This window comes from Perkinsus marinus (genome assembly GCF_000006405.1).
Source record: "Perkinsus marinus ATCC 50983 genomic scaffold scf_1104296944018, whole genome shotgun sequence".
NCBI lineage: Eukaryota > Perkinsozoa > Perkinsida > Perkinsidae > Perkinsus > Perkinsus marinus.
In genome coordinates this window covers 49,836-68,602 of record NW_003211602.1, presented here as the reverse complement: position 1 = coordinate 68,602, position 18,767 = coordinate 49,836, and the positions used below count along the sequence as shown (strand labels likewise).

At 47.7% G+C, this 18,767-nt stretch overlaps 11 protein-coding genes across 11 annotated transcripts; 4 read left to right on the top strand and 7 right to left on the bottom strand.

Moving 5' to 3' along the window:
* Positions 1-326: 326 nt before the first annotated feature.
* On the bottom strand, positions 327-1,220 carry Pmar_PMAR002478 (hypothetical protein; the record flags this gene model as incomplete). Its single annotated transcript, XM_002780829.1, has 2 exons — positions 327-944; positions 1,029-1,220. The coding sequence occupies 2 exons, from the start codon at positions 1,218-1,220 to the stop codon at positions 327-329; spliced, it is 810 nt and encodes a 269-aa protein (XP_002780875.1).
* Positions 1,221-1,786: 566 nt separating this feature from the next.
* Pmar_PMAR002477 (hypothetical protein) lies at positions 1,787-2,247 on the bottom strand (the record flags this gene model as incomplete). The annotated part of the gene is made up of 3 exons (XM_002780828.1): positions 1,787-1,899; positions 1,951-2,005; positions 2,079-2,247. Coding segments are annotated over 3 exons (337 nt in total), but the record flags the coding sequence as incomplete, so codon positions are not given.
* A 645-nt stretch (positions 2,248-2,892) lies between these two features.
* On the bottom strand, positions 2,893-3,804 carry Pmar_PMAR002476 (hypothetical protein; the record flags this gene model as incomplete). Its single annotated transcript, XM_002780827.1, has 1 exon — positions 2,893-3,804. The coding sequence occupies one exon, from the start codon at positions 3,802-3,804 to the stop codon at positions 2,893-2,895; it is 912 nt and encodes a 303-aa protein (XP_002780873.1).
* An 806-nt stretch (positions 3,805-4,610) lies between these two features.
* Positions 4,611-6,694, bottom strand: Pmar_PMAR002475 (kelch repeat protein, putative; the record flags this gene model as incomplete). Its single annotated transcript, XM_002780826.1, has 12 exons — positions 4,611-4,621; positions 4,663-4,744; positions 4,791-4,856; positions 4,938-5,048; positions 5,093-5,168; positions 5,215-5,265; positions 5,316-5,389; positions 5,438-5,510; positions 5,550-5,606; positions 5,655-6,113; positions 6,167-6,241; positions 6,285-6,694. 12 exons carry the CDS (start codon positions 6,692-6,694, stop codon positions 4,611-4,613), a joined length of 1,545 nt encoding a protein of 514 aa, XP_002780872.1.
* Positions 6,695-6,758: 64 nt separating this feature from the next.
* On the bottom strand, positions 6,759-7,963 carry Pmar_PMAR002474 (Charged multivesicular body protein 2A, putative). Its single transcript, XM_002780825.1, has 7 exons — positions 7,826-7,963; positions 7,693-7,773; positions 7,513-7,644; positions 7,374-7,466; positions 7,180-7,324; positions 6,996-7,127; positions 6,759-6,949 (listed from the first exon to the last, which is right to left on the bottom strand). The coding sequence occupies exons 1-7, from the start codon at positions 7,937-7,939 to the stop codon at positions 6,879-6,881; spliced, it is 768 nt and encodes a 255-aa protein (XP_002780871.1). The 5' UTR covers positions 7,940-7,963; the 3' UTR covers positions 6,759-6,878.
* A 387-nt stretch (positions 7,964-8,350) lies between these two features.
* On the top strand, positions 8,351-9,076 carry Pmar_PMAR002473 (Pb-reticulocyte binding protein, putative; the record flags this gene model as incomplete). The annotated part of the gene is made up of 1 exon (XM_002780824.1): positions 8,351-9,076. One exon carries the CDS (start codon positions 8,351-8,353, stop codon positions 9,074-9,076), a length of 726 nt encoding a protein of 241 aa, XP_002780870.1.
* Positions 9,077-9,218: 142 nt separating this feature from the next.
* On the top strand, positions 9,219-10,565 carry Pmar_PMAR002472 (conserved hypothetical protein; the record flags this gene model as incomplete). The annotated part of the gene is made up of 8 exons (XM_002780823.1): positions 9,219-9,316; positions 9,365-9,434; positions 9,485-9,598; positions 9,651-9,800; positions 9,843-9,893; positions 9,941-10,132; positions 10,176-10,267; positions 10,312-10,565. 8 exons carry the CDS (start codon positions 9,219-9,221, stop codon positions 10,481-10,483), a joined length of 939 nt encoding a protein of 312 aa, XP_002780869.1. The 3' UTR covers positions 10,484-10,565.
* A 104-nt stretch (positions 10,566-10,669) lies between these two features.
* Pmar_PMAR002471 (26S protease regulatory subunit 6B, putative) lies at positions 10,670-12,455 on the top strand (the record flags this gene model as incomplete). The annotated part of the gene is made up of 11 exons (XM_002780822.1): positions 10,670-10,761; positions 10,811-10,867; positions 10,912-11,304; positions 11,359-11,414; positions 11,467-11,562; positions 11,609-11,725; positions 11,770-11,849; positions 11,901-12,007; positions 12,055-12,176; positions 12,222-12,277; positions 12,326-12,455. The coding sequence occupies 11 exons, from the start codon at positions 10,670-10,672 to the stop codon at positions 12,380-12,382; spliced, it is 1,233 nt and encodes a 410-aa protein (XP_002780868.1). The 3' UTR covers positions 12,383-12,455.
* Positions 12,456-13,484: 1,029 nt separating this feature from the next.
* On the bottom strand, positions 13,485-14,236 carry Pmar_PMAR002470 (40S ribosomal protein S16, putative). Its single transcript, XM_002780821.1, has 3 exons — positions 14,093-14,236; positions 13,810-13,981; positions 13,485-13,756 (listed from the first exon to the last, which is right to left on the bottom strand). Exons 1-3 carry the CDS (start codon positions 14,216-14,218, stop codon positions 13,611-13,613), a joined length of 444 nt encoding a protein of 147 aa, XP_002780867.1. The 5' UTR covers positions 14,219-14,236; the 3' UTR covers positions 13,485-13,610.
* Positions 14,237-14,366: 130 nt separating this feature from the next.
* Pmar_PMAR002469 (40S ribosomal protein S26-A, putative) lies at positions 14,367-15,052 on the top strand. Its single transcript, XM_002780820.1, has 3 exons — positions 14,367-14,507; positions 14,659-14,775; positions 14,828-15,052. Exons 1-3 carry the CDS (start codon positions 14,412-14,414, stop codon positions 14,936-14,938), a joined length of 324 nt encoding a protein of 107 aa, XP_002780866.1. The 5' UTR covers positions 14,367-14,411; the 3' UTR covers positions 14,939-15,052.
* Positions 15,053-16,433: 1,381 nt separating this feature from the next.
* On the bottom strand, positions 16,434-17,823 carry Pmar_PMAR002468 (hypothetical protein; the record flags this gene model as incomplete). The annotated part of the gene is made up of 3 exons (XM_002780819.1): positions 16,434-17,198; positions 17,246-17,350; positions 17,638-17,823. The coding sequence occupies 3 exons, from the start codon at positions 17,821-17,823 to the stop codon at positions 16,434-16,436; spliced, it is 1,056 nt and encodes a 351-aa protein (XP_002780865.1).
* Between the last annotated feature and the right edge of the window lie 944 nt (positions 17,824-18,767).

The following is an 18,767-nucleotide window of genomic DNA, read 5'->3' as shown; positions in this document are numbered from 1 at the left end:
ATTCAGGAGAGATTTCGAGATCGAGGCAAGCTGAACCTGATGAATGTTGAGAGTTTATGAAGGAGACGATGCCCTCGATGATGCTGGGAGGTACACTCGAGGATTCTTCTCCCCAATTTCGAGAGCAAGGGGATGCCCTGAAAACAAGAATGACAAGCAAGCCACATGATCGTGGCGATTAGATGCACGCTTACTTCGTTGGTATGCCCATTTGCTGAGGAGTTCTGTGTTGCACTTTCGTCGTGAATATATTCCGAATAGAGACGTCGCAATTGGGCGAATCTTGACGACCTGATCAAGCCTCGAACATTCTTGTGAATGCCCCGCTACTTACAGCTGACTGGCAGCATGTCCTCGTCCATGAGACCCAGGACAGTGTTATGGAGGTCTACACTCGTTATTAAAGCAAGCTCATTGTATGAGAGGACATCATGCACATTAGGAGGGAACTCCTTATTCGACAGAATGATGGCCAAAGGAGAGTATCTCTCATTGGCTGCGGCTTTATGACCAGCCCATTGGTTGCCGTGGTCACTCATAACGATTGTAGTATGTCGTTGACCCAATTTATTGTAGAAGTCATCTTGCCACTTGAGGTACTCCACGAGATCATCATCCCAACCAACACCATACAGTTGGTCGCCTTGATGATTACCCGTCATATACAGTTCTTGGAAGAGGCGTACACCTTCACTTGTCTCATAGACCTCGGCCACGCTCTTCCCCACAGGGAGGCAATACTCTTCTTGGCGAAGGTCCCCAGTACACTCGAGCACAGTCTTACTTTCATGTATCTCTGACAGGCCGGTGATTTGATCTTCTAAAGAATTCAAATAGTGATGAGGACCAAGCTGTCCGTCTTTCCAGTTGTGGGATAATAGATTGTAACCCTCGACACCGGAGCATACAGCAGATATCATACCGGCATCCCTCGCGTATTGGGCCTAACGGTAAAATGGAATCAAAATCATCGTAAAGGCTCGGAACAGTTCATCCCCCCGCATATGCGTACATCTCTACCCACTCACCAGTCCTTTAGTTCTCCCATCATCAGTGGCATACTCCATGAGAGGCGTCAACGGGTTGAAATAACCAATTTGGAATGATGTCATAGCCAGCATGGTGAATTTACCCGTCGCGATAAAACCACCCATCACATAGCCCTGCCGAGCAGCTCGTTTGGTCTCCACATACTCTCGAGTTTTGTGGAATGTTCGCATGAAATGAGCTCGGCTGATGGCGTCTATAATTATCAATGTCACATGGTCTGTGCTGTACGCACCTCCTCCTCGCCCGTCATGGGATGCGGGCTGGAAAGCAGCACCAAAAACACCAGTAAGGGCGAGAGCCGCTTCACGTCGTGATATTGATTTGTGAGCCGGGCCTTGTGGTACACGTCGCAAATGGAAGAGGGTCCATTCGACAGTATCGGAGCAGTTGCGAACTATAAGAGCATCATGAGTTAGCTGGAAATGACTTCCGTGGAGATGCATCTTCGTGCGAGGCTTCTGATTGGGATATGCTACTTCTTCATGTGGAAGTACTCTCGGGTACTCATCCAAAGCGTAGAAGTCAATAGAACAACTGGTGGAAGCCTCATTAGGAAGGTTACAAAGTCCATCCTCGTCACATATATTATTCAGCGGGTGTGTTGAATTATCGAGAGCGAAGTGGTATGCAGCACCTGAGTATTGTTAGCTGGATAGACTATTGCATTGACAGGCTTGGCCCCGATCAGCGGATTAGAACTCCAGCCGGCGGCGAGCACGGAATGCCAGAGGCTTACCTCTGATGTCCTTTGATGGACAGCGCCGCACTTCATAGGCACTCACATTCCACGATGAGAAGTCCTCACGTAACGGCCTTGGAGAGCATTGATGAAGACTTCCGATTGCCCACCTGAACTGGTGGATACTCGAGAGCATGGGCCGTAGATCCTTCCCTTCTTACTCTCCGGAGAAAAGTTCTCTCTTATCAAGGACTATCAATTCATCACGAAGGGTTTCTGAGAGGAACATTGAGTCGACAACATATCCAAGGAAGGGGGCATTGAGTAGGATGTACGAGAGTTAGCCTACTTGTCAATGAGAGTGATTGTTGTTGATGAATCGCCAGTCGCCATGATGTCGTCGTGAGAGCAATGATAATAAATGGTAGAAGCCATGAAAGGATTTCTCTTCTAGTTCGGTACTCCTCCGCCATAAGGAAAGAAAAAGACTGCCGCCGTAGACGAGGATCCTTTCTAATCTGATCGGGGGCCTTCGTAAGGGGCCTCGCACGACTACTATAACACCACAACCATCGTTCCGAAGGAGGTCTCGTATATAATTGGAATCAGCATGGTTCATGTTGTTCAGTAGATAGAAGGCATACACTTATGGGAGGCTACTACTACTAGGAATCAAATACACTGTATTGTTGATAGCGCGATTCAGATCTTCTACAAAACGCATGTTTAAGTACATGCAAATATTAATGAAGCATAATTAAACTATAAAACCTCTCTGAGCCACCATAAGTAGTTGGCAAGGAAGTTGTACAGCAAGATGGTGTGCTACCTACACTACGTGCAGTGTAGGGTGCATACGACAAGAGAGATACCCTAGCCTGCTAGCCCCACCGACGACGACGCCATGCCGCCCACTGTCTCACCATAACCGCTCCGCATCATCGATGAATTCATAACGAGTTGTCACCCAGTCGACTAAGGGCGCTCTCCTTGGTAGAATCCTCCAAAGCCCGGCTTTGCACTACTGATAACACAGAACCGTGATTGCGAGTACATGGATCATCATGACGACAATGGACACTAAGATCGTTGCATAGTTTATAAAGTAGTAAACATCAACAATCGCACTGCATCATCACATTCTTAGTCGCCTTCAACACTGGTCAGTCCAGTTCTATCGCGAGTTCGTCATCAGCCAGCATCACATCTCTCTTCGACATGCGTTTGCGGCCCCTCTTGAGCATGCTAGATTTCACTACCGCATCTGCCTTATCGTCATCTTCCCGCATGAGTAGGATCCTCAAGCCGTTCATCGGCACCGACTGTCCCCATTTCTCTTGCCCATCCAGGAACACCTCCTTAGGTATGTCCACGAGGAGCAGCGGGTGACGGTAGTAAAATGTCGATCTCGCATCACGACAAATGATGTCTCCAACAGCGTTCCCTCTCCTACCTCCAAAACGACTGTCTTTCTCTACTTTCACGCTACTTGTGATATGAATTCTATTAAGTTTAGCTAAGTCTTGGTGAAAGGTAACTTGATATTCGCTGTGCTCTTTAAACCTCTTAGACCCCTCCACAATCACCCTCCCCTCCCTCACTGCATCCACATGCTGTAAGTCATTGAATACGACAGTCATACCGAATTGGGGTACTGAGCCCTTGAAGGTGCCAACGGCGATGAAAGCACCGACCCTCCAAGGCCTCAGCTTAACTGCATTGGTGAGGCTATCCAACTGTATACCATTGAAGATGACATAGTTGCTGCTATTGAAACATATAGCTCCCTCTGCCTTCACATCGCCACGAAACTTGTCAGGATTCTGCATAAACGTCACATCAGTCAAGCACTCGTCCTCTGCAGTCTCCCCCTGTAGTCTCCCCTTTAAACGAAACGTCTTCGCATAACTTGGTCCATGCCTATCCCTTTGAGTAAGACTGATGTCTACATCGTGCCCCGCTTTGGAAAGATGCAAACCCTCCCTAATGCCATCAGAATAGAAGTATTCCCCGTCTCTCAAGGCCACGACCAATGTGATACCAACGATGAAGAAGGAGAACAACGACGCACGCATAGAGAAATCGATAAAAACTACCAATCGTTGGTAGCCTATAGTAAACAAACCCAACAGTAGTAGAGTTGAATGTGTACATCACAAAGATGACTATTAAAATGTTGTCATCTAGGTCATAGGTGTATCAACGCCAAGTGGATGGTGATGCTCTCATGCTGGATCCTCCTCCCCCACCTCCTGCACACCAACCATACAGCAGCAGAGCTGATCATGAAGCGGCCTACCTCGATGTGGATCATTGTTAGAATAGCCCATACCAGGGGAGATAACACTAGAGGGTTTCCTCCGTACCAGGAGCTCATACCTAAGGGACAGGACTAGGGGTATTGACTGGTAGCATTAGCACTTACATCAACTGGGGCTCCCCGATAAGGTCCTTGAAGCCATCAGAATGATGCTTACGTGATGTAAGTAAGAATTGACGCTGCAATAGATATTAGATTTCAGACTTGATCCTCGCGAGGAGCAAACCCCTAAGATGTCGACTGGACGTCTCCGAACTCCGGTTCAAATCTCGCTCGCCACATCAATGAAATTACGAGGCGGAGACCAACGAGGACGACATTGAATTCAACGTTATTATTGACGTATGACTTCACAAAGCACTAGCCGAGCATCCCAAACCTACACGCCTCTTCGTTGGATAATAAAAACTCTAGACAGATCTCTTTAAGACCATCTGCATTATGATGATGAGCTGTTATCAATACCTCCACCTACGGGTAGCCAGCAACACTCATATTCCTCTTCCGTAACAACAACAACCTACGCAGTTCTGTATAGTAATATTATGCCGTACTATATCCTCACATATTGCCTGAACCACTAGTAACAGGCTAAGGACCAGCATAAGCCTACTTACCCGCAACCTGTCGATACAGAACATTCCAGCAGTGATTAGCAACGACAAAGCCTGTCCTGTGTTGAGGTCTGGACTGACCTACTCTAGAACGATACACCTGCGAGCCTCCGAATGCTGCTATTACCTTATCGGTATAGATGTATTCCAAAAGCAAATTGAAAGTTTCATAGTCGACGTCTGTAATCGGAACCTAGATGATGAAACTCTTCGAAGTGGCAGTGGCCAGCCTTGAGGTCACCTCTAATAAGTTTGTCTGAGCATGTTGTACTACACACGCCGAGCCTCCATCACCTTGATGAGATCTTCCAGCAGTAGCAGCTGCCGCCTCTCTCAACCCACAAGAGTAGAACATAGCGCAGAAATGCTCACTACGCGATGCCAACTAAAATGAGCAAGTACTTCATTGATGGTAGGAATGCTCATTACCAAGGCCTTGTTGGCCAATAGTCGACGACCCTCCACAAGGAACGCCACATCCGCGAACTCTGGCGCCGTCATCAACCTGATGAGGACGAGCTACAGGATTACCAGCATAGGGCTGAGCTCACCGTCGGAGGTCATCTTCCATGGTGCTTGCTGGTACGTGAATGGGGTCAAACCTAAACTTGGCGATGAACAAAATGTCATTAACAACGAGAGTATCCCTTACCGGAATTCATGGAAGTCATTGAGAACTATTGATCCGTTATAGCCACCGAATACATATAAAGAGTTGTTATGTACCTGATGCCTCTCACAGTCTAGTAAAAACTAGAGATAGCCTACTCCTACCTGAGCAACTAATGAGCTCCTTCCTGATGGTGGATTCTCAGTCTGGACCAAAAACCACGTTTGAAGATCGAATCTAACACAACTATAACGACTCCCTAGAGAGAGATCTCACCTAAACTCATGGAGATCATTAAGCCTCTCCTGTCCACTATAGCCACCAAATAGATACCTGTGGAAGGCTCAACTTCCAATATCATCATCATGACACTACCCTTACAATGAGTTGCCATGCACTACGCTAGCATGGAAGTAGCGGGGAGAAGGAGGCTGGCCTGAGCTCCTCGTAGCCACTACCGACCATTTCCTATTAGACATCTCAAATCGATGGAAGTCATTCATCCGATGCACTCCATCATAGCCTCCAAAGAGGTATACGCTACCCTCATGGTAGGCCCAACTCGGGCACGATCGACCCGTGGGAATATACCCTAATACGTGGGTCTGGGACCAAACTCCCTCCTCCACATCAAACTCATGCATATCATTTAGCCAAGTCTGGCCATCGTAACCACCAAATACAAAAAATACCGAACCATGCACGCTGGAGACATATCCGAACCTCGTAGAGGGCGGACTCCCACCTTTCACTTCAACTGGCGCCCAAGTGGATGTATCAAAATTAAAACAATGAAAATCATTAAGCCAGTTATATCCCGAGTAACCGCCAAATAAATACCTAACAGGCTGGCGTGCTGGCGAGCCTCCCCTTCCAAAGCCTTTCTCCCCTACATATGGTTCTTGATAACTACAGCTCCATTATTCTCCCGCCCTGTTGGCGTATCTCCTTTGGTATGCACTTGAGACCTGTCCCAAAATGAGAAATCCACATAACGACGACTACACTCACCAAAGCCTGGTGTTGAAGTCGAATTTGAAAAGATCGTCCAGACGTCCACTACCACCATACCCCCCTAGTACGTATAAAGCATCATTATAAACAACACTAGCCGCGCCCGATCTATCTCCAGGGAGCTCCATAGCCTTCTCAGAAGTACATCCATATTGTACTGGACGCCATCGCCTTACCACAGCACGGGAGGAAGGCGTGCATGGTCCCAAGAATGAATAGTGAGGGTCGGTGGTGGAAGGCGAGGTCTCACACCCACCAGCAGCAGAGGGACCACCACCTGCAAGATGCCGTGCTAGTCGGTTGGCAGCTATCCCCGAGGCTCGATCTATGACATCCCCGGCGCTACCACCACCACCACGAGACGAGGGCTCAGGTGATGATATAGGAGCTCCTGCACCGGAATCCATACAAGAGAATGTTAGAGCTGAGGTAATGCCTTGATGGTAGTAGTAACACAACGGGACTGGCAAGCAATGGAGAGGGTTCGACGAGGCAATGATGAGGCTCCAGATAGCATAGTGACAGTTGATATACAGTAGGGATCAGCTCTCTTTTACAAAACGGTAGATATACCCTCTCTTGAAACATCTATCATCGCTTTAATGCATTGAGTCTACTTTCCAAGTCGTTCTCTGGAGGTGGTGGAGGGGATGGAGGAGATCCTACTAAAGATACAGGTCAACTACAAGTCCTAGTCCTTATTACTACCATCATCATTCCCTCCGTTGTTTTTCTTATTGTCTGTCCTACTACCATTTGGCTTGCCAGTAGCAGCAGCCGCACCCTCAGCGACAGCCTGTTGCTGAGTTTTCTTGCCAACTCCCACCGAAGTCTTCTGGCCTACAGAAAAATGCATGATGATAGGATCGAACCTGAGACCTCATAATGTTACCAGCAGGTAAGGCTGATCCTGGAGCATTAGCCAAGACCTCATTCATATCAACACCAATCTCCTCCAAGACCTGGCCCACTATGGCCTCCTCCTCTTCCTCATCACCAACCTCACCAAGGACATCATCAATGGTATCTCCCATAACCTATATGATGGTATTACACCAATACCACTCGTCTCTCTACTCCTACTACCTCTTCAGTCAAGCCCATCTTCTCCGTCTCATCCTGGAACTCCTGCATTATCTTCTGTAATTGGGGTAGATTAAGCTGTTTATTCATACGAGCCTGAAAGCTACTTCTACCCTCTCACCACCATCACTACTACTACTACCATAGCCTGGGTGCATCCCTTCATACTCCTCGCCATTGCCTCTGTCGATTTGACAGTCTGCATCCTCAAACTGACACCCTGTAGATGCGACTTCATTTCCAAAAACTTCGACTCGTATCGACGAGTTCTGACCTGACCAGCACTGTTGGGCTCTTCCCTTAAGGACTCCATCGAATTTACCAAATCCTTAGCCATGATTTTCACTGGTCCCATCTGATTCTTCTTAGCAGCTTGTTTGATATCGGTTATTAATTTTTGTTCCTAAAGTTGACCCGAAGTTACCCTTTACCGTACCGGTCCTCCAGCCTAGTACATTCCTTTGCAACCCCATCCTCTCCCGATCGAGCTCCCTAACGGCCCGGTTTATCATGCGTTTATTGGCGCGCATCTGCTCCTCCAAAGTCAGCTTGCTGGACTGATTCCCCATGCTTCTACGAAAGGAGGGAATCCTCAACCAATCAGTTTTCAAAATGGTTCTTGCGATCCGGGGCCCAGCTTCGCTCCGCTAAGAAAGCTCGCGCGCGCCCAGGGTAAGAAAGGAGCAGATAGTCTCCAGTGACCGTTACCATGCAGCTATCCCTCAATAATCTCAACGCGATTCAACCGACCCCGTAGGAAGGTGTAGGAGGTTATGCTATGTTCGTTTATGCTATTGTGTGGTATTACTAGATCTCTGTGATGAGTATTTGATGTTATTGTTGTTGGTGAACGGGGCGCTGGGCATCTAGGTATTCAGAGTTAGAAGGAGAGTGGATGTCTGTGTAATTCCCTCCAGAGGGCTTTATGTCGACAGTTAGGTTGTATATAATGCTCATGTCATCTCAGTTCTCATTGACACATGTCTAACATCCGAAGCTTGTTCGACTCGGGCAACAATGGTGACCAGGGTGGCATAGACCCTAATGCGACTAGTTCCTTCACAGGAGGGGAGAAGTCAGGCCTAGCAGTCTTCAACCCGCCCGAGCCCGGCCAGAACAGGTCTCCTGACAACCGTTTTGTGGTCACTGTCTATCGCAACGGTTTCCAAGTGAACGGAGGTCCCTTTAGAGACACGTCCATACCAGAGAATGCTCAGGCTCTACAGGATATGCGCCAGGGGATAGCTCCTCTAGAAATTCAGCAAGCAGTGGTGGCATCTGGTCAGAACATGCGTGAGGTTCAAGTTATGGTTAATCAGAAGGATGAGGATTACACTGGTCCAGCTACTGAGGCCAGTCCTAGTGACGACAATGGTCTTTTTGCTGGTCATGGTCAAACGATTGGTGGCAGTCTTGGTCCTAAGGTCGAGACTCACACGGGAGCAACGGTGGACTTGGATCAGGCGAAGCCTCTTGCAACCATCCAGTTCCGTTTCCCTGATGGTCAGCGAAAGGTACAAAAGTTCAATTTGGATTCCCACAGAGTCTTTGATGTCGTAGCATTCGCAGCCTCATGCGTAGGGGCGACTGACTCTACTACCCTTACACTGGTCACTGGCTTTCCCCCTAAGCCACTAACTCAGCCTAGCCTTACTGTACGTGAGGCGGGGCTCGATGGTGCTGCTGTCACTGTGAAGTTAAATTGAGTGATTTTGTTATCTTATATTGTGATTGTTGTGGTAGCAGCAGTGAACACCATTTTCTGGATCATTTTCACAGATGACGATCAACTGTGTTCAGTTGGAGCTGAGTCCGTGTATGTATCCCTTTAGTGCAACTACCTACCACATGAACAGTGATCATTCGGCCAAGCGCAACATCCAGCTGCCAGACTCTCCTGACGAGTGCCTTGGAGTCGGCATCAAGGTTATTCAAAATGCCTATATGTAGGGGATAGGGTATAGGTGAACGTCGATGGTGAGTGCTAACCTCAGGTCTAAGATGCAGTCGTTGGAGCATGAGGTTCGCGCACTACGCTTGAGCCTCGACCAAGAGAAGGCTGCTGTAAGTGGCTGGACATCCTTGCTAGTCCTGTAGTACCTGCATTACGGTAGCATATGCAAACTATGAAGAGGGCCAATGCGCTGGATGTCGAACTTATTGACTCTCGTGAGAGATGCAAGAAGCTGCAGGAGGAGAATAGGAACCTCATTCAGAACCTGAGGGCGGTGAGCTTGCCTTTACTCTGAGTATTAGTGCAACATTTTCTCGTTATCTCAGCAAAACCAACAGTTGGAGCACTTCGAGCGTCTTAAGCAGACTCTAGTCGGGGGCTTGGACTCCTTCCAGAGTGAATCATCTAGGATGCACGATGGTGACGGTAGTGGTTACGCGGACACAAGGTTCCTTAGGAGAGAGAGCTTCCTTCAAGTGAGCTTTTATTTCTGATGACCTGTGGTACACTATTGTCAGGGCATCGCTCCTATGGCGGCTTCCTCGGCTCCTCCACCTATGTGCACTACTGTAGGTAGGGTATGTATAGTTACTGGGCGATCTTGGTCTCTCCTCAGCCTGTGGGTTCGGCCAGTGTGTACGGCAGCTTCAACTCGAATCAGAACCATCATCAGTTTGGTTTCCCCAATCCAGGAGGCTTCTCTAACAACAACATGCTTGAGGCTGGTGCCACAACTTCTCATACGTCTCCTGTCAATAACAGTACATCGTCGATATCGGGTATTGGCATGCAACAGAAGTCTCACGATGTGAGGTCTGTCCTCTCCTCCATGGTCATCTGTGTTCCCTTAGAGTGCTATGCCTGATGTGAGCGGCGATAGTGGTGCTGGGGGCCGCCCTAGTGGCATCGATGGTAAGAGCTTCTTTAAAGTGGCTAGGTCCAGGTAAGGCCGAGCTTTCGTATGGTAGCGTATGGCACCCGCCTCAGGTTGTCGTATGAGTGCTTTAACAAGTTCTTAGCTAGCATCAAGCGTCTCAATGCACAGGAGCAAAGTACTGATGCTACTCTAGCTGATGTGAAGAAGATCTTCGATGAGGAGGGAGAGGGAAACGATGATCTGTATTCGGACTTTGCCGCTCTACTGCATAGGCGTGATTGAAGGAGGGCATACCATGATGAATTAATATCGTTACCTTTCATGACCGAACTAACACTAGGTCTCGACAGACCACAGCAGCACGTGCACGAGCTATTGAGGTATCTGAAGGCTACGTTTTGGGTTCGGGGGTGAGGGCGATGTGATCAAAACACAGTATCGTCAAGCTACCATTGCCATTTAGCTATAATGTCAGCGGTAGTAGTAGCCGGCCAGGCACCGGTTGCTACAGGGGCAGTCGACTGTAAGCCGGCTATGAGCAAGGGCAATGATAATGACATGTACCTATGAGAGGGATATGGCGTAATACATAGGTAATCCATGTGGCAGATACAGACGTTTTAAGGAGTTGCAGAAGCAGTTGGAACAGTTGGATATTCAGGAGGAGTAGCTTTACTTCTGTATTGGTGTGTCCTAATGGTCGCTGTTAGGTATATCAAATATGAAACTAAGAACTTAAAAAGGGAGATGGTTCGAGCACGAGAGGAGATACAACGAGTTAGATCGGTCCCTTTGGTCATCGGCCAATTCTCGGAGATCATCGATGCTGAGCACGGCATCATACAGAGCTCGCAGGGCTCTAGTGACTACGTCCGGATCCTCTCCACGATCAATAGAGAGGACCTCAAACCGGGATGCTCGGTGGCATTACATCGGCATTCCCATGCTGTTGTGGAAATACTGCCACCAGAGGCCGACTCTACTGTGCAGTCGGCCGCTATGACGGAGAAGCCCGATGTGACCTATGCTGATATAGGAGGCTTGGATATACAGAAACAGGAGATTAGGGAGGCGGTAGAGCTGCCATTAGTGCAGAAAGACTTGTAAGCGTTGAGGAAATGCAAGATTTGTAAGTGAGCGTAAGAATTATATTGCAGGTATGCCCAAATTGGTATTGATCCTCCCAGTGGTGTGTTGCTGTACGGTCCCCCTGGTAGGTGTTGCGAGTCGCTGCTGGTAGTATTCTCGAGAGGAGCTTTTGGTAGGTACCGGAAAGACCATGCTTGCTAAGGCTGTCGCTAATCATACTACTGCCACCTTTATCAGGATGGTCGGTTCAGAATTTGTTCAAAAATACTTAGGTAAGTTCACCGTGAATCGATTACTATACGAAAGATTGATTCTCAGGAGAGGGTCCGCGAATGGTCAGAGATGTATTCCGTCTGGCTCGAGAGCAAGCTCCCTCTATTGTCTTCATCGATGAGATTGATTCCATCGCCACCAAGCGTTTTGATGCCCAAACTGGTATGTGCCCGTTATCGCGCCTTGCTGCGCTCATAGCTGTTCAGGTGCGGATAGGGAGGTTCAGCGTATCTTACTGGAGTTGCTTAACCAGATGGATGGCTTTGACCAAGACACTACTGTGAAGGTAATGACTAGCTGGTATGGGGTCGGAATAGTTGTCATAATGATGATGTAGGTGATCATGGCCACCAACAGAGCGGATACTCTTGATCCTGCTTTACTACGTCCTGGTCGTCTCGATAGAAAAATAGAGTTCCCTCTTCCTGATAGGAGGCAACGGAGGTATACAGGCTAAGGCTTATATGCTGTAGTGTATCGTCGAGTGATAGGCTCATTTTTCAAACCATCACTGGTAAGATGAATCTTTCTGAAGACGTTGACCTCGAGGACTTCGTGTCGCGACCGGAGAAGATTTCTGCCGCAGACATAGCAGCAATATGCCAGGAGGCTGGTAGAAGGATCTTTTAGAAAGTCGTTGTTTGAAATGTTGTATTAGGTATGCAAGCTGTGAGGAGGAACAGGTATGTGGTGACTCAAAAGGACTTTGAAAAGGTGAGCATACTCCTATTGCTTCTGTGGTGATCATTGGTCCATTGTAAGGGTTGGAAGGAGCATGTCCGGAAGAAGGATCGTGATTTCGAGTTCTACGCTCTGTAAAGGGACAGCCTCTCTACCTCTCGTTTCTCGTTTCCTACTACTTTACACTAGTAGCAAATGATAGGCTTTCGTCATATTTCGTGAAGATAGTCATTCCGTGATTGTTTTGAGTTGTCCTCAGTACCTAGGGGTTGGTAAATGCCGAATAGAACCAGGGATGAACATAACCAAAGGCGAGGTAGACACGCATTCTGTTAATGAGCATCTTCTAAAACATTATAATAATCAGTTATTTGTTGGAGTCTGGAAGTGTTCTCTCGGGAGTTTCACAGCACCTTACAGAGGCGCACTATTCGGAAGACCACCTTTGAATGCCAACCTAGACATTGTCATTATCATGACATTTCCTCGTCGATGAGAAAGTGCCAGTATTTTTTCAACGACGATCACGGTCAGCGAATGAGAGGGGTATCTCTCTTCCTGATCAAGCGTCCGAGCCACGGTTTTCATCTAGTGCACGCAGTCGTACAAGTCCATACCGTCAGCGTGAACCTCCCGATGGCAATGGGTCAAAGAGGGAATGCCTACAATTATCGCTTCCCATAGTGATATTCATACTGCGATATTACTAATGAGATCATTCCACACATAAGGATGATGAATGGTGATGTAGGAGGCAGGACAGAGCCACACTGGAGGACATTCTGTCATCCTTGATGCTAGTGATGAAATATCTATCGAGGTATATCTAATTATCAAAGGAGAGTAAGGCCAACACATCTCGAGCTAGAGACTCTTCGGGAACGATCCAAACATGAGAGCGTTTAACAGAGGATGGTTTTCGAATGCCGCTGTTGCATATGGTGGAATAGGGTTACTTTATGGATAATAATGCATCATGATTCGACTCATTAGTAATATGTATGGATAACGGTATTAATAACTTGACTATTACCTCGTCATAACTAACATATTCGCATAAATAATGCTTAGAAGGTAATTCTTGTGGTTAGGGAAAGCGATACGCACAGGCTAACAGGAATATACATTCGTTGACAAACATTCATTATCAACTTGCCGCAGCACTTACATTGAACGCTCCTAAGACGGTTTCTCTCACGTGAACCAATTGGTGATTACTAACACAAGACGATAATAGAATGTCCGGCCGTAACTGCTGTTGTTGAATGTCGTAGATACGATCAAACCAGTGGTCTCAGTCACCATCGAAAATGTTACTACACAGCAAACACTACAAGTAGTGAAGGCAGCGTAAGAAGTAGAGCATTTATCGATAGGACTTCTGGAAGCGTGCGCGGGCGGAGTGGCCACCGAACTTCTTGGGCTCGCAACGACGGGGATCGGCAACGAGGAGGGAACGGTCGTAGGCGATCAGGATGTCGCGGATCTCGTTCTTGGAAACCTCATCGATGTCTGCAAGGAGATACAAATGAGATCAATGTGAGACACCCCGTGGAGAGTATTACATTTCTGGTAGTAAGAGACGATTCCCTTGGCGATGGCCTGACGGATGGCGTAGATCTGGGAAGTGTAACCACCACCACGAACGCGAACACGGATGTCTATGTTCTGGAAGTGGTCAGCACCGAGGAGGAGGATGGGCTCCATAGCCTTCACACGAAGGGTAGGGGGGTTCACCTGATAACACAACAACATGATGTACTCGAGGTGTGGTATGATCATTATTCACTACAAGCGACCACTTCAACGCTACAGTTTCCCAAGTGATACGAGTCCAATAATAATTACCTGATCCAAGGGCATACCGTTGACACGGATCATACCCTTGCCAGTAGAGACAAGGGCGACGGCAACAGCGTTCTTCTTGCGACCAAAGGTCTGACAGCGTTCCTCCTTTACAGCGTTGTAAGACATAATCAACGACGGGCGGACAGCAACCGGATTGAAAGGAATGACCAGAGGCAAACGACTCGCTCGCCCATACGATCTATCCATAGGTAGCGTGGATTTTACAATAACGGAATCTCGCTCGCCCAGATGATCGATGTTGCTGCAGCGAGCCGGTGAAAGGCCCTAGATCAGCCCCTACCTCCGATCGAGTCTCAGCATGCCTACTAAGCGTCGTAATAACGGACGTTCCAAGCACGGACGCGGCCATACCTGCATCTCGAGGTGCTCCAACTGCGCCAGGGCCGTCCCTAAGGTACTACTTCAGCTGGGGTCGTCGACTGATATTGGCGGAATAACTAGCACCTAAGCTTGGAAGGGTGGTGCAAAAGGGATATAGGATGGAGTTATCGAACTCCTAATGACCTACTTATGGACCTATTAGTATTGCTCTTGTTGTTGTTCAGGATAAGGCCATCAAGCGTTTCAATGTGAGGAACATCGTCGATGCCTCTTCCCAGAGGGATATCCGTGAGGCTTCTGTCTACCAGTCTTACGCTCTCCCTAAGCTCTTCATCAAGCAGGTAGGAATCGCTACTTTACTGTCTATCGCAGCTATCATTCGATTCTATTTAGGTGTACTGCGTTTCCTGCGCCATTCACGCTCGTGTCGTTCGTGTGCGTTCCGCCGAGAACCGTCGTGTCCGTGAGGCCCCTCCTCGTCGCGGTGCTCCCCAGAGGAACTAAGCTTGTGTCGTTGGTGATGATGATGACGACCACTTGTTGCAGTATGTTGGTTACTACCAATACGTGTACTGATTGGAAACGCTGCTGAGTAGTCGGCCGCTGAGGCTACGGGACTTCCCACGAGAGTTGTGTTGGGTTACGTAGGGGGTGGAATCATTGCTCATCTGAATAGGAAACCACCACTTCAATGAAGTTTGTGCAATGAATGATTTGTACAGCTCTCGGAGCGTCCTCGTCATATGTTGGTATTCGCGCTGTCGGCTTTCTTGTCGTATATCTTTCCATTAACTGGTAGTCCAAGCCCCCACTGTAGAACAATGGCGTCTCAGTGAGGAGCACCAAGCATCAATGTCATTGTCCTGCTTCAATTCGATTCGAGGCTTATCGTGTTGGGCGCGCATAATTTTCTTCCTACAAAACCAACTCACGAGCCCTAACCTTTTGGTATCTACACTGCTTGATGGACGTGCTAATCTGATCTCGTATACTCCAATAACCAATGCCTTCGTCGTATTTCACTGTGCAGTGGTATCCAACTAAGATGTAGGTAGATCGTCAGCGCACACGCTTCGAATTATGTAGATGGAAATAATGGGGATAGTGAGCTGTCCCGCAGAGGAGTAGACACAATCATAAATATTCTGGCCGGAATTCATCTAGGAGGTTAAGTCGTGACAACTAGCGAAAATACGTGTCATTGTCATCTGAAGATATTCCATCAGAAAACGTTTCGCATGGAATCCATGCCATGGATCACCACTCATCATTAGCTCAATCTCGAAGTGGAAAGCTAGAACCTAGGTCTTGGAACAACAGGCCCAAGATCTTGGAGATAGATAAAACGATGGTAATGGGAGTAGTAGTATGCGTACTGAAAAAGAAGACATCCATACACGCCGGCAACACAGCCGCGGCCAGTGAGGGCACATTGTTCGAACTTCATAAGAGCATCTTATTAGATATATGTGTGCTCACGAGCGCTCACATATCATCATCTATTGAACTAATACTCGAAAATATCATGCATCTCCTATATGCTGTATTAGGGCCTGGAGAGGATGATCCAGATGCACCGTGTGCATACGATACGGCCTTTCCCTATCCCAGATGAAGCGGAGATTCAAGGATGACTGGAAATCAAAGACACTGCTTTGTGAGACGATAAGAACGGCTACCGATCACACCTTCAGCGATGTTGCACTATTTCAGTATTGCGAAGGAGCTCTGCTGACCTCAAGCTGTTACTAAGAATAAAGCTGCCGTAAAGTCATCGCTCTAGTTGATAGCCCTTCATGAGAGCGGGACTCGATTATACAAAGAGGAGCTCCATGCTGGAGGATTGACGATCCAACTTGGCCATGTCTAAGTTGTGCCGTTTATCACGGTGTGCTTGCGTCGAGTTGCAATAGTTAACTGATGAACGCAACACATAGACAATTGCAGAAATAGAAAGTTGCTAACGCGAAAAACCATTGCTTATGATTCATAGGGGCATTCACACTAAGAACGGCACATCCTTCTCGATCGATTTTGCGAGGGCAGCTTCAGCTTGCCAGTTGAATGACTCTGCCTCCTTTTCCATATCGCACATCCTAGCCAGCGTTCTCGTAAGGATGCTCACAGGGTCTTGCTTCACCAATCGTATCGGAACCACAGCGTTATCAGTAACAGCATCACCACTACAGAATAGATCCTTATTCGAGGGGGTCCATCGTGCACAGACAGCTGCGCCGCTCGACAGAGTACATGCTACTGTCTTGGCCTCCTCTGAGCCCACTATAGAGGATTGAGACACGGCACCATTGGCAGTGATCTTCTTGATGATCCTCAGGCTTTGCAATTTGCTCACAGTCGGTCCGAAGGATATAAAGAGGGACTTTATATTCGCGATAGGCTGCAAGGAGTGGATAGCATCTTCGGGGTACGAGGCCACCAGTTTGGGTTTAGGGTACTCTTCTGCGAACCTGGCCAGAGTCTCCAACTGCAGTGTGCTCTCTGGGAGCCTTCCCAGCAGAAGGACGTCCTTGCTCTTCTTAAGATGCTCCTCGGCCTTGTCGTAGGAAGCGGACGGTAGGACAACACAGTTATACTTGTCAGCGTCTGATATCGATAGAGTTGTGCCACAGTACTGCTTGTTGAAGGCCTTTACAGCCATTTCTAGCAGTCCATTCTCTGTAGTCTCCTCGAGTAGAAGTCGATATTGGCGAACATCATCGAGTTCAACGAAGTCCTGTAATCGATTGTCGAATGCAGGGCGTATCTGGAAAGGCCGACATACGTGAACTCACGACATGGAGGGTAGAGCACCTCTTCAGGGAGTCGACTTCTGCTCCGCACTAGTTGAGGATTCTTAGCAAACGCCTCCATCCATGGTTGTGAGCCCAGTAGTATATCCACTACTTCATCGACACGCTGATGGTATGGCAATCTAGTCTCTGAGACTTTTAGTAGGAACTCCCATATCTGTAGAAGCAAGAAACAAAACAGTTCTTATGTGCGAGGCGTCCCCTGGCGCACTTCCCACCCCAATCACAGAGTTACAAATTCATAAAGAATAGAAATCAATAGTTGCTGAGAATGGACGGTTATACGTGCGTTGTAGTTGGGATGAAAGTAATACCACGTATTAGCACACACTTCGAAGGACATGTTATGAAGAGAATCCAAAACTGATGATCTCCTCGACCTCCTATTATTACATCATCCTTCAGTGTGACATCATCCAGCAGATGAGGCACCCTCTTGCTGTGCAGCGTGGCTATTCTGAACTCTCCGAACGCCTGCTCACAGTTGTTCTCAAACGCAACGTTACCAGCTTGGGTCTTCTGCACGAGGTCTACGGCCTTCTCGAATCGCTGCCGGATCTTCTCTGGGTTCAATGCCATTCAACTATATAATTAAAAACTGCTCATATTCTACCGTCACGTTCACGTTGATGTTCCTACGTACGGAATAGGAGGTACCATTTCATTGAAATCGAAGTCTCTTAACTGTGTCGACGGAATTGAAGTTCCCAAATCGGCGCGCTGTCGAGATGGACGTTCTCAAAACCGTGCAACGCCAAAACTGAAGGTTCTGTGAAACTATCTTGGCGCACGGACTCGCTTACCTGGTGGAATTAAAGTTTTCATTGCTGAACTGAAGGCGTAGAATATCATCTACTCACCGACGTGATTGTTGAATTGGCAACAACACAACCGGAAAAAATCAACTTGACTAACTACAAATCACTACACGCCGTGATTCGACTCTGATACCCGACTACCATGAACTCATCCGAGCTAATGCTTGACTATATGGCGTCCTACCGGGTAGGACCTACCCTCGATTGTCCTCATAGTATAGACTACCACCTATTCTTCTTCTCTTGAGCGGCACCCTTCGGACCAGGCATAGTTGCTAGTATTAGGGTATAGCCGCGGGTTAGAACCCTGGGAATTCACCAGTCGTGGATAGTATAGACTAGATTGTAGTTGTTCTATTGTTGGCCACTCATCATCATCATCATCATTCCGTTGACTGTGCATTTTGTACCCCCTCAAGTATCGTCACCGCACCACCCGTTCGTCTGACTAGTTAAAGCCCGAGAATATCTTCTCATTTTCAACCTTTTCTAGCAAAACAAAGGTGTCCCCAAACCTTGGATGATAAAACATGTTCCGCGTCATATAACTCATGAGCCCTTGTCCCGACACGTGTCCAATCCATATAAGTTAGAATAGTTCAAAGGTAGAACTCTGAGATGTCCATCTGAAAGTATCAAGTTCATTTCTTGGTGCTGGTACTCATCAAATCATCCACATTATTTGTACTTCTGCGCGTGCGTGCA

What these genes read in the sequence shown, in the direction of transcription:
- Pmar_PMAR002474 (XM_002780825.1), bottom strand. Translation starts at nt 7,939, where the DNA reads ATGGGGAATCAGTCCAGCAAGCTGACTTTGGAGGAGCAGATGCGCGCC. An exon ending in AAATCATGGCTAAGGATTTG is followed by an intron (nt 7,645 to 7,692) that starts GTAAATTCGATG and finishes AGTGCTGGTCAG; the next exon opens with GTCAGAACTCGTCGATACGA. An exon ending in AGATGGGCTTGACTGAAGAG is followed by an intron (nt 7,325 to 7,373) that starts GTAGTAGGAGTA and finishes ACCATCATATAG; the next exon opens with GTTATGGGAGATACCATTGA.
- Pmar_PMAR002469 (XM_002780820.1), top strand. Translation starts at nt 14,412, where the DNA reads ATGCCTACTAAGCGTCGTAATAACGGACGTTCCAAGCACGGACGCGGC. An exon ending in GCGCCAGGGCCGTCCCTAAG is followed by an intron (nt 14,508 to 14,658) that starts GTACTACTTCAG and finishes GTTGTTGTTCAG; the next exon opens with GATAAGGCCATCAAGCGTTT. An exon ending in CTAAGCTCTTCATCAAGCAG is followed by an intron (nt 14,776 to 14,827) that starts GTAGGAATCGCT and finishes GATTCTATTTAG; the next exon opens with GTGTACTGCGTTTCCTGCGC.
- Pmar_PMAR002470 (XM_002780821.1), bottom strand. Translation starts at nt 14,218, where the DNA reads ATGTCTTACAACGCTGTAAAGGAGGAACGCTGTCAGACCTTTGGTCGC. An exon ending in ACGGTATGCCCTTGGATCAG is followed by an intron (nt 13,982 to 14,092) that starts GTAATTATTATT and finishes TTGTGTTATCAG; the next exon opens with GTGAACCCCCCTACCCTTCG. An exon ending in CGTCTCTTACTACCAGAAAT is followed by an intron (nt 13,757 to 13,809) that starts GTAATACTCTCC and finishes ATCTCCTTGCAG; the next exon opens with ACATCGATGAGGTTTCCAAG.